Source organism: Tauraco erythrolophus, chromosome 30 (genome assembly GCF_009769465.1).
Source record: "Tauraco erythrolophus isolate bTauEry1 chromosome 30, bTauEry1.pri, whole genome shotgun sequence".
Lineage (NCBI taxonomy): Eukaryota > Metazoa > Chordata > Aves > Musophagiformes > Musophagidae > Tauraco > Tauraco erythrolophus.
The window spans coordinates 1,306,860-1,320,304 of NC_141494.1; the positions used below are offsets into that span (position 1 = coordinate 1,306,860).

At 68.7% G+C, this 13,445-nt stretch overlaps 2 protein-coding genes across 2 annotated transcripts; one reads left to right on the plus strand and one right to left on the minus strand.

Moving 5' to 3' along the window:
- Nucleotides 1-798: 798 nt before the first annotated feature.
- Nucleotides 799-4,001, plus strand: IL6R (interleukin 6 receptor). The gene is made up of 10 exons (XM_086628409.1): nucleotides 799-904; nucleotides 1,929-2,183; nucleotides 2,270-2,393; nucleotides 2,541-2,725; nucleotides 2,810-2,970; nucleotides 3,058-3,202; nucleotides 3,281-3,324; nucleotides 3,449-3,527; nucleotides 3,618-3,726; nucleotides 3,812-4,001. Exons 1-10 carry the CDS (start codon nucleotides 799-801, stop codon nucleotides 3,999-4,001), a joined length of 1,398 nt encoding a protein of 465 aa, XP_086484535.1.
- Nucleotides 4,002-5,970: 1,969 nt separating this feature from the next.
- Nucleotides 5,971-9,413, minus strand: SHE (Src homology 2 domain containing E). The gene is made up of 6 exons (XM_086628420.1): nucleotides 9,018-9,413; nucleotides 8,255-8,381; nucleotides 7,132-7,440; nucleotides 6,873-7,023; nucleotides 6,650-6,769; nucleotides 5,971-6,235 (listed from the first exon to the last, which is right to left on the minus strand). Exons 1-6 carry the CDS (start codon nucleotides 9,411-9,413, stop codon nucleotides 6,049-6,051), a joined length of 1,290 nt encoding a protein of 429 aa, XP_086484546.1. The 3' UTR covers nucleotides 5,971-6,048.
- Nucleotides 9,414-13,445: the final 4,032 nt, after the last annotated feature.

Consider the following 13,445-nt stretch of genomic DNA (forward strand, 5'->3'; position numbering starts at 1 on the left):
TGGTACCGGGGGGGCAAGGGGTGGCACCGGCCTCCGGCCCCCCAGTCCCTTGGGGTGCAGCGGGTAGGGGGTGCCGGGCGGGAAAGGGGAAGCGTTCCCTGGCTCCTTCCTGCTTTCTGCGGGAAGCGGGGGGTGTCGGCGGCCGCCGTGATTCACTCCCACGCCGGGGTCTTGCACAACCCTCGGCCTCTGCTTCCTCCCTCCTCCTCCTCGACCCTGTCCCGCGGGGTGCGGGTGGCATCGGCCCCTCCGTGCCAGAGGGTCCCGCGGGGGTGGCGGGGTCCCGGGGCCGCTCTCCTTGATACCAAAGAGGAAACCGTTCAGGACGGGCTCCGCTGTGGGCCGGAGTCTATTTTTGGGGCGTTTGGGAGTTATTTTGTGTCGGGGGAGCGGGGGCGAGGATCGGGGCGTCTAATTTATTACACGTTTCTATATTGCGGAATTGTATCATTTTATGGGGCCATAGAGAAAAAAAAAACAACAAAACTCCAAAAAAAAACAGCTTTTTTATATATATATATATATAAAAAAATGTTCTGACCAGCTTCTGCCGTGTCCTGTGTCCTGCGGGGGGGGGGGGGCGGCGGGCGCAGGTGCGGGACACCGGCGCGGGGCGGGGGGAAGCACCGGGGATGGGCGGGGGCGGTGCCGGTCGGCCCTGCCCCGCCCGGGCGCACGTGCTGCTGCCGCGGAGCCGCCCCCCCCACCCCCTTCCCCCCCCCTCCACCCCCCCCCCATCCCGGTTTCACAACCGCGGGCACCGGCCGCGCCGATGTTTTCCTGGCCGGGGCCGGGCGCATGGCGCGGGCGCCGGGGCCGCTGCTCCCCGTCGATCTCCTCGTCTTCCTCCTCCTCCTCCTCCTCCTCGCCGCCGCCGCTCCCGGGCGGCCCTGCGGCCCCGCGGGTGAGTGCGACCGGCGGCGGGAGCCCCCCGCGACGGGGCGGCCCCGATTCGGGCCGGGGGCGCGGGCGCGTCCTCCAGCACCGGGACCCCGCGGGTCCGGGCTCCGGGAGAAGCCGGGGACGGGACGGGACGGGACGGTCCCTGCCCGCCCCGGCGGAGCTCAGCCGGGCCCCGGGAGACGGGCAGGGTGCGGGGCACCGCGGGGGGGTGCTGGGCGGGTGCTGGGCGCGTTCTCGGCAGCGGGAGCGGACGGGAACCGGCAGGTCCCCGCGGGCCGGTGACCTTTGCAGCGAGAGCCGGGAGCGCTGCCCCGGGCGGCCGCCCTGGCCCCGGCCCAGCCTTGGCCGGGCGCCGCCGCCGCTTCGGCGCTTAACCCCTCCGGCACCGGGCGCGGGACCCCCCGGCACCCCCAGCCCGAGCCTCGGCCGGAGCCCCGCTCTCTGCTGCCCACGCTGCCTGGCTGGGTGCCACCGCCGGACCCCCCCCTCCCACTCGTGCCCTGGGACTCTCCCCCCCTTCACTCGTGCCCTGGGACCCCCCCCCCCTTCACTCGTGCCCTAAGACCCCCCTCTCTCTTTACTCGTGCCCTGGGAACCTCCCCCACTCGTGTCCTGGGACACCCCCCCCCGTCCTCTTCACTCGTGCCCTGGGACCCCCCCCCCCCCCCTTCACTCGTGCCCTGAGGACACCACCCCCCCACTCGTGCCCTGGGACCCCCCTTCCCACTTGTGGCCTGGGATCCCCCCCCCCCACTCGTGCCCTGGTCGCGTGCCGTGGTGGCTGTCCCCCGTGGCAGTGCCAGGGGGTCCACGTGCCCGGGGGGCCCGTGCGGGCTCAGCGAGGAATTGCTGACTCAGCAGCCGCTGCCACTCGTTCCATTTCGGTTCCTCCTGTAAATATTAACAGGGAGCCAGACCCTGAGCGTGGGGAGCAAGTGGTGGGGTGGCCCCCCCTCCTTTGGGGACACCCCCAGCACCTGAGGTCTCGTCTCCATTCCCTGACACCCCCCCTCTCATCCCCCCAGTACTCTCACAGGACACGGTGCTGGGACGCCTGGGAACGAACCTGACGCTGACCTGCCGGGACGAGGGACCGGCGAACGTCACCGTGTCCTGGCGGGTGGAGGAGCGGGGGCCGGTGGCGGCTGCGGGGGGCCACGGCCGGCGGCTGGCGGCCGGCAACGCGCTGCTCCTGCGGCACCTGCGCTACGAGGACTCGGGGCGCTACAGCTGCTACGCGGGGGGCCGCCCGCTGCGCTCGCTGCGGCTGCTGGTGGAAGGTGGGTCCGCGCCGGAGCAGGGGGCTTCACCCGCAGCATCGCCCGGTCCGGCGCCCTCCATCCGCCAGCGCCTCCCTGCCTTGCAGAGCCCCCCGAAACTCCGCGCGTCTCCTGCTACCGCCGGAGCCACGACAAAGACGTCCTGTGCGAGTGGCCGCTGCGGGCGAAGCCGTCGCCGGGAACGCGGGCGACGCTCTGGGTGAAGCGGAGGTGAGCGCCGGACAGGCACCCACCACCCACCTGGGGCTGGGACCCCCCGGCACGGGGCGCGGGGGACTTCACCGGTCCTCCCCGCAGACCCTTTCGCCGCTGCCGGGTGCCGCGTGCCACAGCCCCGGCCGGGCCACGTTCCCACAGGTTCGCAGCCGAGGTGGCCACGGAGCAGCGGTGCCGCTACTTTTCTAAGGCGCGAAAGTTCGTTTGCCGGGTGAAGGTGCCGCTCGGCGCCGACGACACCAAACCCCTCGTGGTGTCCACGTGCGTCAGCAACGGCGCCGGCGGCGCAGCCGGCGAGGACAAGATCATCACCCTCAGCAGCGTCCGTGAGTGCCACCCCCAGGGCGCCGGGGCCAGCCGAGCGGCGTGGTGCCAGGCCCTGAGCCCCCCCCCCGCCTTTTCCCTGGCAGTGAAGCCCGACCCCCCCCTCAATGTGACGGTGGAGGCACTGGAGAAGGCACCACAGCGGCTGCGGGTCAACTGGTCTTACCCGTCGTCCTGGGACCCCCGCTTCTACTGGCTCCATTTCCAGGTCCGCTACCGCCCTGAGCCCACCCGGACCTTCACGGAGGTGAGACCCCCCCCCTCCCTGCCACGGGGCTGTCCCCTGGCCCTGGCGAGGCCGTCCCCACCGCCGCGCTGCCCGTGTCCTCTCCAGGTGGACCAGGTGACGACGACGTGGCTGGACATCCGCGACGCGTGGCGGGGGACGCGGCACGTGGTGCAGGTGCGGGCGCAGGAGGAGTTCGGCCACGGCACGTGGAGCGAGTGGAGCCGCGAGGCGGTGGGCACCCCCTGGACAGGTGAGATGGGGACGTGCGGCCCCGTGGCCGGGGGCTCAGCCCAGGGTCCCCCACCCTCACGCTCCCCTTGCCTTGCAGACCCCGGGGACTTCACCTCGGAAATGGGACCCTGGAGCTCACAGGTGGGGCACGGCTTCAGCCCTGGGGGGACACAACATGCTCCTGGTGGGCTCTCGTGGGACAAGGGGACACCAGGGTGGGGGGTCACCCCATCTCACCGTACCTTCCCCCCACCTTCTCTTGCAGTTCCCCATGGAGGACGGCAGCTATGGGGTGACGCTGCCCCCCGAGCTCTTCTGGGAAGATGCTACCGATGGCGCTGGCGGTGAGGAGGGATCCCTGGGTTGGCTGCACCCCTCACTTGCCCCGGGTCCCCTGTCCCCACAATGAGCCCCCACCACCCCGTCTGCCACAGGGGCCGTCATGGATGCCAGCACCCGCTCCGTGGCATCCCCGTATGCCTTCCTGGTGGCCGGGGGGAGCCTGCTCCTGGGCATCGCCCTCTTCGTTGGCGTCGTGGTGAGGTGAATGTCGGGTGCTGGGGGTGGGGTGAGGGTGCCAGGGGAGGCTCCACTTGCCCCCCCTGACTCGGGACCACTCTTCCCACAGGTACAGGCAGACATGGCAGCCAGGCAGGCGGCAGGGGGCCAAGCCAGAGGGTGAGGGGCAACACGTGCTGGTGCCTCTGGCCCCCCCCAGCCCCCCGCTCAGTGAGACCCCCCTGCTCTCACCCCCAAGCTCCCTGCGCCCCGGGACTCTCCACGTCACCAACTTGGACTATTTCTTCTCGAGGCAGTAGCCGGGAGCTGGATGCGTTGGCAGGCGCCTGCGGGTCAGGCGGCAGTCGCTGGCACTGGGAGGGGGGCCCAGGGCTGGGATGGGGCACTAGAAGCAAACCCGACCCCCTATATGAGGGTGCTGAAAATTGCCCCCCAGGTTCCATGGCTGGGAGCAGCCTCTGAGGAGGGGGATCATGGAAAACTACTCGGGTGGGGGGGGTGCCCCCAAAATGGGTGCTGTGGGTGCAGCTCCGGGGCCACGGCCAAGCTCGGTGGCCGGGGACGGTGACGCTGGAAGCACGGTCCCGCCGGAGCGTGGGAGCGGGGCCGGGCTCTGCCCGCAGGGTGAGGTTTGGGGGTCCCGTGGGGCAGAGCCTGGCCCCTGCCATGCTGCGGGTGTTGGGGACGGGGAGGGGTCTGGCTGGATCAGCCCCAGCCCCCCCCGGGGGGTTATTTTTAAAGCACGTGTTGGGGAAATGTGGCAAAACGTGTCTGGAATAAACACCTTGGATTTGTCATGGAGCGAGTGCTTGGTGAGGGGGGATAATGGAGGGGTTGCTGCAGCCCCCCCCTGCCTGGCAGTGACTCCGGGGGTGGGGGGTGAGGCTGGGCTGTGCACCCCCCCCCTTGAGACTGTGCACCCCAAGTCCACGCACCCTATGCCTTGCTGTGCCCCCCAACCATGCCACATAGCACCGGCCATGCCCTCCCCCGGGCTGTCCACCCCAGTGCCACGTACCCTGTGCTATGCCCCCCCAGGCTGTGCACCCCCCCAGCAGCCCACCCTGTGCTGGTTGTGCAACATCCCAGGGAGCTGCAGCTGCACCCGGGCAGGAAACCGCAGGGCGAGGGGAGCGGGCACCCGGGCACCCAGGGAGGGCCGTGGTTCCCCCCCCTCTATAAATAAAGCCTGGCAGGATGCAGATGTGCGAGCGGGGGGAGCCCCGGTACCCCCACCCACAAAACCGAGGTGGCTTCTGCTGGTGCTGCCATGAGTTTGGGGTTAAGACCCACTTCTGCCCTCGAGCAGGTGGGTGACTGGGCGGGGGGGGGGGGTGGGGGCGAGGGGCCCGATCCTGGGGTCAGCCCTGATGGGCCCCCGGTCCCGGAAACCTGCCCTGGTTTTGTGTAGCACTGTGGTACAACCCCCCCTCCTCCCCCCCGCCTCGGGGCCCTGGGCAGGGAGGGGGCTGGGTGTCCTGCTGCACCCCCTGCAGCACCCACACCCTGGGGACCTGTCCTGCCCGGCCCCCCCACCCAGCCATGCCCCATGGCACCCTCAGGGCCCCTGGCCCTGTCCCCTTAAGGTTCCCAGCCCCATCCTTGTCCCTTCACGACCCACCCCAGCCCCATCCCTTCCCTCTTGCAGCCCCCAGCCCCATTTCTTCCCTTATTGCAGCCCCCCCCAGCCCCATCCCCTCCCTCTTGTAGCCCCCAGACCCACCTCTTCCCTTATTGCAGCCCCCAGCCCCATCCTTTCCCTCTTGTAGCCCCCAGCCCCATCTCTTCCCTTACTGCAGCCCCAAGCCCCCCCAGCCCCATCCTTGTCCCTTCACGACCCGCGCCCCAGCCCCATCCCTTCCCCCTTGCAGCCCCCAGCCCCATGTCTTCCCTTACTGCAGCCCCAAGCCCCTCCAGCCCCATCCCTTCCCTCTTGCAGCCCCCCAGCCCCATTTCTTCCTTATTGCAGCCCCCCCAGCCCCATCCCTTCCCTATTGCAGCCCCCAGCTTCCCCCCCCACCCCCAGGACCACCCGCCTCTTCTCAGCCAAGTTTATTTTACTACTTCGTTACACATCCCCCTCTCGCCGCGGCCCCTCGCCCCTGGCCCCAGCGGCGGCTCAGCTCCAACACGTGGCGGGCAAGATCCATCCTGGCAAAAGGGTGGCACAGCTATGCCAGAGTCCAGCGGCGGGCACCGTGCAGGAGCGGGCACCTTCGGGGCTGGGGACGTGCAGGGCACTGGGGTCCATCGCCGGCCCCTTCCTGCGGCACGTGGTGATCGCCACAGCCGGACCCTGCCCCGCGCCGGGGGTCGCGGGCCAGTCTCGGGGGGCATTAGCGGGCACTAATGCAGCTTGCAGTGGACGGGGTGCAGCAGGGCCATGTGCTCAGCCCCCTTGAAGGGCAGCTTCTCGGTGGAGTAGTAGTGCACGACCTCGGGGACGCTGGCGAAGCCGCCGCTGGCCTGGCTGAGCGTGTACTTGTTGTCCTTGGTCTGAGCCACGATGATGTGGACGCAGCCCTGGCTGGTCCTGGGCGAGCGCTGGGGCGTCAGCGATGCCGCCGGCCCCCCGGCGCCCGCCCGCCCCGCGGCCGCGGCCGCATCCACCCCTGTTTGTTCCCATCCCGCTCCGATTGTTTCAGCTCCAGGGGCTCCGCTTCCTCAGGAAGGAAACGCCACCGGCGCTCCCGACAATGCGCCGGGGAGGGGGACGGGGATGTGCTGCCCACCCACCCTCTCCCACCCACCCCGTCTCCCCAGCCCAGCACCGTGCCAGCACACCAGGGTGCCCCTACAGATAGGGGGGATGCTGCACCCCAGGACCTGGGTGCTCCCACCCCATTAGGGCTCTGGCGTTGCCAAGCTGGGTGCTCCTGCCAAAACATCCCACCAGGGTGGGACCCCCACCCCGAGGCCAGGACCCCCTCACTCCGCAGCCACTCACTTGAGCGCGATGGAGTACTTGCCGCTGCCGGTCTCACTGGTGCGCACCAGGTAGCCGGCCTCCCGGCACGCCTGCAGCCGGCTCTCCGCCTCGGCACGAGTGATGGCCCCGTGGTACCAGCTGCGGGGTGGGGGGCACTGAGTGGTGCCCTGGGCACCCCCCAGCCCTCTGCCCCACCGTTTCCCACCCCGGCCGCCGCATGGGGCTCGGCCTCGCAACTCACGGCTGCTTCTCCAGCGCCAACGCGGGGTCCACCCGCTCCCCCTCGCCGTGCTCCGCGCCCACCGGCTTCAGCATCTTGGGGGTCCAGCTCTTCTGACGGAGGTGCTGCCGCGGCGCCTCCTCCTTGGGCCGCTCCGAGCCCTCGAACTGGACTGGGAGGGATGAGATGTGAGCCCCCCAAAGCCCCCTCCATGCCACCTCCAGCCCCGTCCCCATCCGCATCCCAGTTCCCCACCCGTGTTCCCGTCCCCGCGTCCTACCTGACAGCGCTTTGACGATCTGCTCCTTCTTCCACTCCCACGGCTGCTCGTACTCGCCCGCCGGGCGCTCGTCGTTCTCGGGCAGGCGCCCATCCCCGGCCCTCGCCCTGCGCTCCGGGGTCCCCCCGGCCACCCCCTCCCCGGGCTCATAAGGAGTGTCGTAGAGCTGCGGCCCCTTCCCCATTGCCTCCTTATCCCCTGGCCACTTGGCCGGCTCCGGCTTGCTGCCCCCTTCCCCGGGCTCGCCAGGACCATCCAGCAGCAGGATGGCTTTGACCAGGGGGTCCTTGGAGCCCCGACGGCGGATTTCTGCGGGAAAGAGGGATGGTGGGTCGGGGGGGGGGGGTGTCCCCTGAGACCCACCCCCCCCTCAATTCCTGTCCTTGGGGAGGGATGTGCACCAGGGACCCCCACACTGGAGACAACCCATTGGGAACTGGTTTGGGAGGAGCCGGAGCAGGAAGGGGCCCATCCCCATGGCGCCTGGCCTGTTGTGGCAGCCCTGGCGTCACCGGCGCCGTGGGCACAGAAACCCACCGCTGTGGCTGCAGCAGCAGGATGCTACACCCCACGCTGGAGCTTGGCCCTGTGGGAGACCACCCCGGCACCCACCCCCAGCAGCTTGCACCCCACCCTGGCCACCCCCCCACGTCGCCCCGCGGCACTGGGCTCCGCCAAACAGCCCGGGCTGCCCTGCATGGAAAAAACCATCAGCAGCAAATCTTTTATTTCCAGCTTCCGGCCGAGTCAGTTCCTGTTGTTCTGGCCAGCTGGGCGGCCGCCACGCCAGCCCGAGGGTCACCGGCCGGGGGGCACGGCCACGGAGGGACCCTCAGGGGTGCTGCATCCCCCTCCTAAGGACAACCGGGTGGCATCGAAGGCTTTGCACCAGCCTGATGCACCCAGCGGGTCATGGCAGCGGGCAAAGGGCTGGTGGGCACAGGGTCAGCGTCCAGCCTTGCGCTCACTCCTTATCTGGCCCCACGCAGCCGCAGGAAGCAGCGAGTGGCTTTCCTGTTCCCAGAGCCTCCCACGCTGGGCGGCTCCGAGGGTGGCCACGCGCTCCCGACCCGGGCAGTGGTGCCAGCCATGCTACCACAGCATGGCACGGCATGGCACGTACCTGTGATCATCTGCTGGGCATCGTAGGGCTCCATGTAGCCGTCGTTCTCCCCCAGGCGCTCGGCATCCCGCTGCCCCTTGGTGCGCTTGGCGTCGTAGGGGTCGGCGTAGTCCTCCAGGATGATGACCTGGCGAGGGGACGGGCACCACCAGACTCAGACCATGCCAGTGGTTGCAACGTTGGAGGAGGGATGCCACTAGTGCAGAGCCATGCAGGGGCCAAGGACATGGGAGTCCCCAGGGGAGGATGGCAGCTCATGTGGGGTGGATGGAGCCATGCCACAACCACCTCAGGGTGCAGCCGGTGGCATGTTTGGGTGGGGGCAGCGCCCATCCCTACGCACCCAGGGGTGCAGAGGAGCCTGGGGTGGGGGGGCTCGGGGACCCTTTAGGGCGACACCATCCCCTCAACGGGCACCCAGTCATCCCAGGGTCGGGTGGGGGTGAAAGTCCAGCTTCCCAGAAAAATCTTTACGTCAGCCTTTGTTTAACCAGCACCGAGTGCCGGGGTCAGGGTGGGATGTGACACAGCGGGACGCGGCAAGGGGGGGGGCCCAATGAGCATTTATCCCCCCATCCAAGCTGGTGGGTGAAGGGCGCTGGGGATGAAGGAGCTTTGAGCGGGATTTGAAGGCGGCAGAGCCGGGCGCGATGAAAGCCGGGGTCAGCCGGGCTAATGAGCACGAGTCCGAAGCGGTTGAAGCCGCCGGTGCCATGCGCGCCCCCCCGGTCCCCCTCGACCCCCCCCGCCCCGCCCCACTTACCGTCTCTGTCTTGGGGGTCTTCCCCTTGTCCTGCTCTGGGGCAGGCAGCCCGGTGGGGAGGGGGCCAGGGTACCCCTTCCCATTCTTCTCGTGAGCCTCCACCTTGATGAGGCGGTTGATGTAGGTGCCGCAGGTTTTGGGGGGTCCCTCCGATGTTCCCCCTTCCACTCGCGAGTTCTTCCGCATCTTCCCGGTGGCGGCCTGGAGCAAACCCTGCAGGTTGTCCCGGGACAGCCGCCCACCTCCCTCCTTGCCACCCCCCGGGCCAGCCCGGTAGCCCCCGGGCTCCGCAGCCGAATTCTTCCGGCTCTTGCCCAGGCTACCGCTGCCCGGCCGAGCCCTCTCCGAAACCGTCTTCAGGTTGGAGGGGAACTCCTTGAACCACTTGGCCGCCATGGGGCCGGGGAGGGGCCGGGCACCGCGACCCCCCCAGGGCCGCGGCCGCCCCACCGGCTCAAGGCCGGCTCAGCCGGGGGGTGCGGGCAGCCCGGCTCCCCCCAGCCCCGGGAGCGGGACCTTCGGCGGCCGCGGGCCAGGCCGGGAGGGGGGATGCGGGCAGCGGGGCCAGGGTCTTCGCACCCGGCGCGGGCGGGGGGCTCCAGGCGTCCTTCGCCCCCGCAGGGACGGCTGCTGGGTCCCCAGGGGTGCCGGTTCCCACGTCCCGGGGAGGGGACCGCGTCTCCCCGGGGGTCCCTGGTCCCGGGGTGGGGGATGGGAGTGGGCCCGGGTCTCTGCTCCCAGCGATGCGACGAGTCGGGGGGGTCTCGCCGGGCGTCCAGGGGGTCCGGCTGGGGCAGCCCCGGGGCGGCTCCGAGGGTCTTCTGCCCCCGGGGAAGGGGCCGGGCGGGTCGCTCCGTGCTCCGAGGGGTCCGGCCGGGGCTGGGCAGCCCGGGAGTCCCGTCGCGGTTCCTCGGCGGGGCCCGTCTCCGGGGGGCGGCAGGGCTGCAGGGGGGGGGGGTCAGGCCGGCCCGGGGGGCCCCATGCGGCGGCGGCTGGACGGGACGCGACGGGACGGAGCCGGAGGGGCCGGAGGGGGCGGTGGGGCCGGCGCTCCCCGCCCAGATCCGGAGGGGGCGGCCCCGGGGGACGGCGCGGCACCGGCCGGGCGGGCGACCTCCGGTCCCGGCAGCCGCGGGGACCCCAGCCCGCCCGACGCCGGGCGGCTCCGGGGTCTCCGTCCGGCTGCCGAGGGCCGTGTGGTCCCCGAGAGCGGGGGGGGCGGGGGCGGGGGGGACGGTCCCGTCCCGGTGGGGCCGGGAGACTCCGGGACCCTGCCCGGCTGCCAGGACGGGGGGGCCTTGACCCTGCGGACGGACCCCACACACGGACCGCGTGTGCGAGCCCCGCGCAGAGACTCCACGGACAGCGCCGGTGCCCGGACCTCGCCTGGATCCTTCCGCACAGACACCCCCCACCCCCGTACGAGGCTTCGCACGCATCCTGTGCATGGAGCACGTACGGAACCTGCGCACAGCCCCCGCGCACAGACACCCGTGCAAGGACCCCGTGCAAAGACCTCGTGCGTGGCCCCCGTGCACGGACCCCGTGCACAGCCCGACGGGGTGAGGGCACGGCCCCCACCCACTCGCTGCTGCTGTGGTTCACACCACACCGGCGAAGCCCTACTTCTGCTGCCTGGATCAAGACCTCACCGGAAAACCTCGGCGGAGCTCGAGAGATTTGGCTCCCTGCCAGGCTGGCAGCTGGGCTGCGTGGTGCCCGGGGGGGGGGCCTTACTGACCCCTTTGCAACAGCACAGCAGCAAAGGATGGGGGACGGTATTTTCGCAGTTAAAGATGCTCCCCCAGCCCCCCAGGACAGGGCTGTCCTGGTTCAGGGCCAGGACAGAGGCTCCTCCTGGTTCCAGGGACTGGAGAGTGTCCCCAAAGACCATCCAGCTCCTCCCCATGGCAGATGATGCTGCTGGGGGGTGACGGGCACTGAGACCCCCGACTCAGCAGGGGCGGCTGGTTCCCAGCACCACGCCCGCCCCGTCGGGGTGCGAGGAGGTGTCGGGGCGCTGGACGGCCTCGATCAGCGGCGCAGGGTCGCCGGCAGCACCGTAGGAAGTGGTGGCGATTTCCTCGCCAGCGCTGCTGGGCAGGATGTGCCGCGCGGTGATGCGGCGCCGCTGCTTGGCTGGCGCCCGGGTCGGCGGTGGGATCACGGCTTTGCCTTCTGGAGGCCGAGGAAAACTCCGTGCCTCGATGGTCCGCTCAGATGCTAGCTCAGTGTGAGAGGTGCTGGTTGGTTTGTTTGTTTTCCTTGGCAGATTTAAAACCTCCCTCAATCTTTCCGGGAGCCTCAACAGCCGGACAGACACGCAGGCAGCACCATCTCAGTGGCTTTGCGCCGCGGTGGTGCTCCCAGCAACGCACCATCCACATATCTCCTTTGGGAAGGCTCTCCCCACCCCTGTCCCCTGCCAGCTCCCACAGGGAAAGGTGTTGGGAGCATCTCCGGCAGCGGTGACAGATGGCACCACGCTCCTGCTTCTCCCAGAAGCCAAAACAAGAGCTGAGCCAGCGTGGCGGTGACAAGCGTCGAGCCCGTCTCGGAGCAGGATGGATCCTGACGCGCGGGTGGGCGAGAACAGACGGGCCAGGCAGACGCCTGCCAGACACCAGCTCGCGCTGTTCCTGCCGTGCTTCCAGCTCCGTGCCCGCCAGGTCAGCATCCGAGCGGCAGAGGGTCCTGCAGGGCCCTGGTCAACTCTCCTGCTCATCCCAGCCTGGAATGCTGCCAGGATTCAGGAGCACAAGTGCCATGAGCTCTGCTGACCCACTCAGCCTCATCAAACCCAACCCCATCTCTGGGGTCAACAGGCACAGCCCTCACCTCGCCAAACCATAGAATCATGGAACGGTTTGGGTTGGAAGGGACCTCAAAGATCATCCAGTTCCAACCCCCCTGCCATGGGCAGGGACACCCTCCACTACACCAGGTTGCCCAAAGCCCCATCCAACCTGGCCTTGAACACTGCCAGGGATGGGGCAGTCACAGCTTCTCTGGGCAACCTGTGCCAGTGCCTCAGCACCCTCAGAGGGAAGAATTTCTTCCTCAGATCCCATCGAAATCTCCCCTCTTTCAGTCTCAAGCCATTGCCCCGTGTCCCATCACTCCACACCCGTGTCCAAAGCCCCTCTCCAGCTTTCCTGTAGCCCCTTTAGGCATTGGAAGGTGCTGGAAGAAATAGCACCACCATGAGACTTTTAAACCTTCATTAAACTGCTTAACCCCTCCCCTCCCAGGGGGTTTCTTGGTGCCAGTTGAGCTGAAGAGGGGAGCGGAGAACAGCTGCCTCCGTTCCCCCCAGCACTGGGAGCAGGGCTGGGCATGGCCCGGGACCCCACTGAGCGCTGGTCTGGGGTGGAGGAGCAGAGCACAGAGCCCCCCAGCATCACAAACCCCCCATCCTTCAGCAAAACACTTAAAAATAGTCCCCAGCAAAGGGCAGAGCTGCTCCTGCAGCAAGTGCAGAGCAGCCATCAGTAATCCCGCTCCTACAGCATCTTTTTATTCCAGTGCCTGGCTCAAGGAGGGGAACAGCTGCTGGAGGAGATAATGGACTTCTGAGGCCCTTTGATTTTCTAACACTTTTATTCAAACACAGTGAATTAACACTGGTGGTCCGGCTTTGACACTAATGAGTCAGCTATGCCCTCCAGCCGAGGACACAGCACCAGAAGTTAGAGGAACTCCAACACCCAAACCTCCTTCCAGCAGCCTCGGGATAGAGCAGGGAGGATTTGAGCAAGGCACAGGGACTGAAGCAACAGGGCACAGCTCCAGCACCGCCTTCCACCAAGGGCTGAGCCAAGCAGGAATGGTGGCTCAGGTGGAAAAATAACAGAAAACCCTACAGAATTGGGCCATCCCGGGCAGGGATGAGCGCAGCAGTGGCACCCAGTGCTGCCCACGCAGCAGCTTTCACCCACAGCACACTGCCAGGGACGAGGGGCTCGGCCCCCTGCCCCTCCACACGTGAGGGTTAGTGGGGAAGAGACGAGGCAAAGGGCTCCAGGTTTGGCACAGCCCAGCCTCTGCGCAGCAAGACAGGACACAGGGAAGTTTGGGGTGAGAACTGGCAGCCCTGGGGTGCACCCACGCAGCCCTTCGCCACAGCAGGACACAGGATCCGTGATTTTGCCACTTCCAGAGGTGCAAGTTTGCAGTTTGTAAAAGTCTCTTCTTGGTCTGAGGGGAGAAGGGGTGGACGCCCTGCTCCCTTGCCAAAAAAACCCCCACGTTTTTCTTCTTCCAAGGTGGCTGTTCCAGACCTTCCCCCGTGGTTTTGTCCATGGCTTGTCCGGGAGCTTCGCAGCCCCCCCCAGGAGGCCTGGGCCCCTCCTGTGCCCCCATCTCCAGCACAGCCCCTCGGCTCCATCCACCGCTCTGCCCCGGCACAGGTGCTGGAGATGCAGCAAA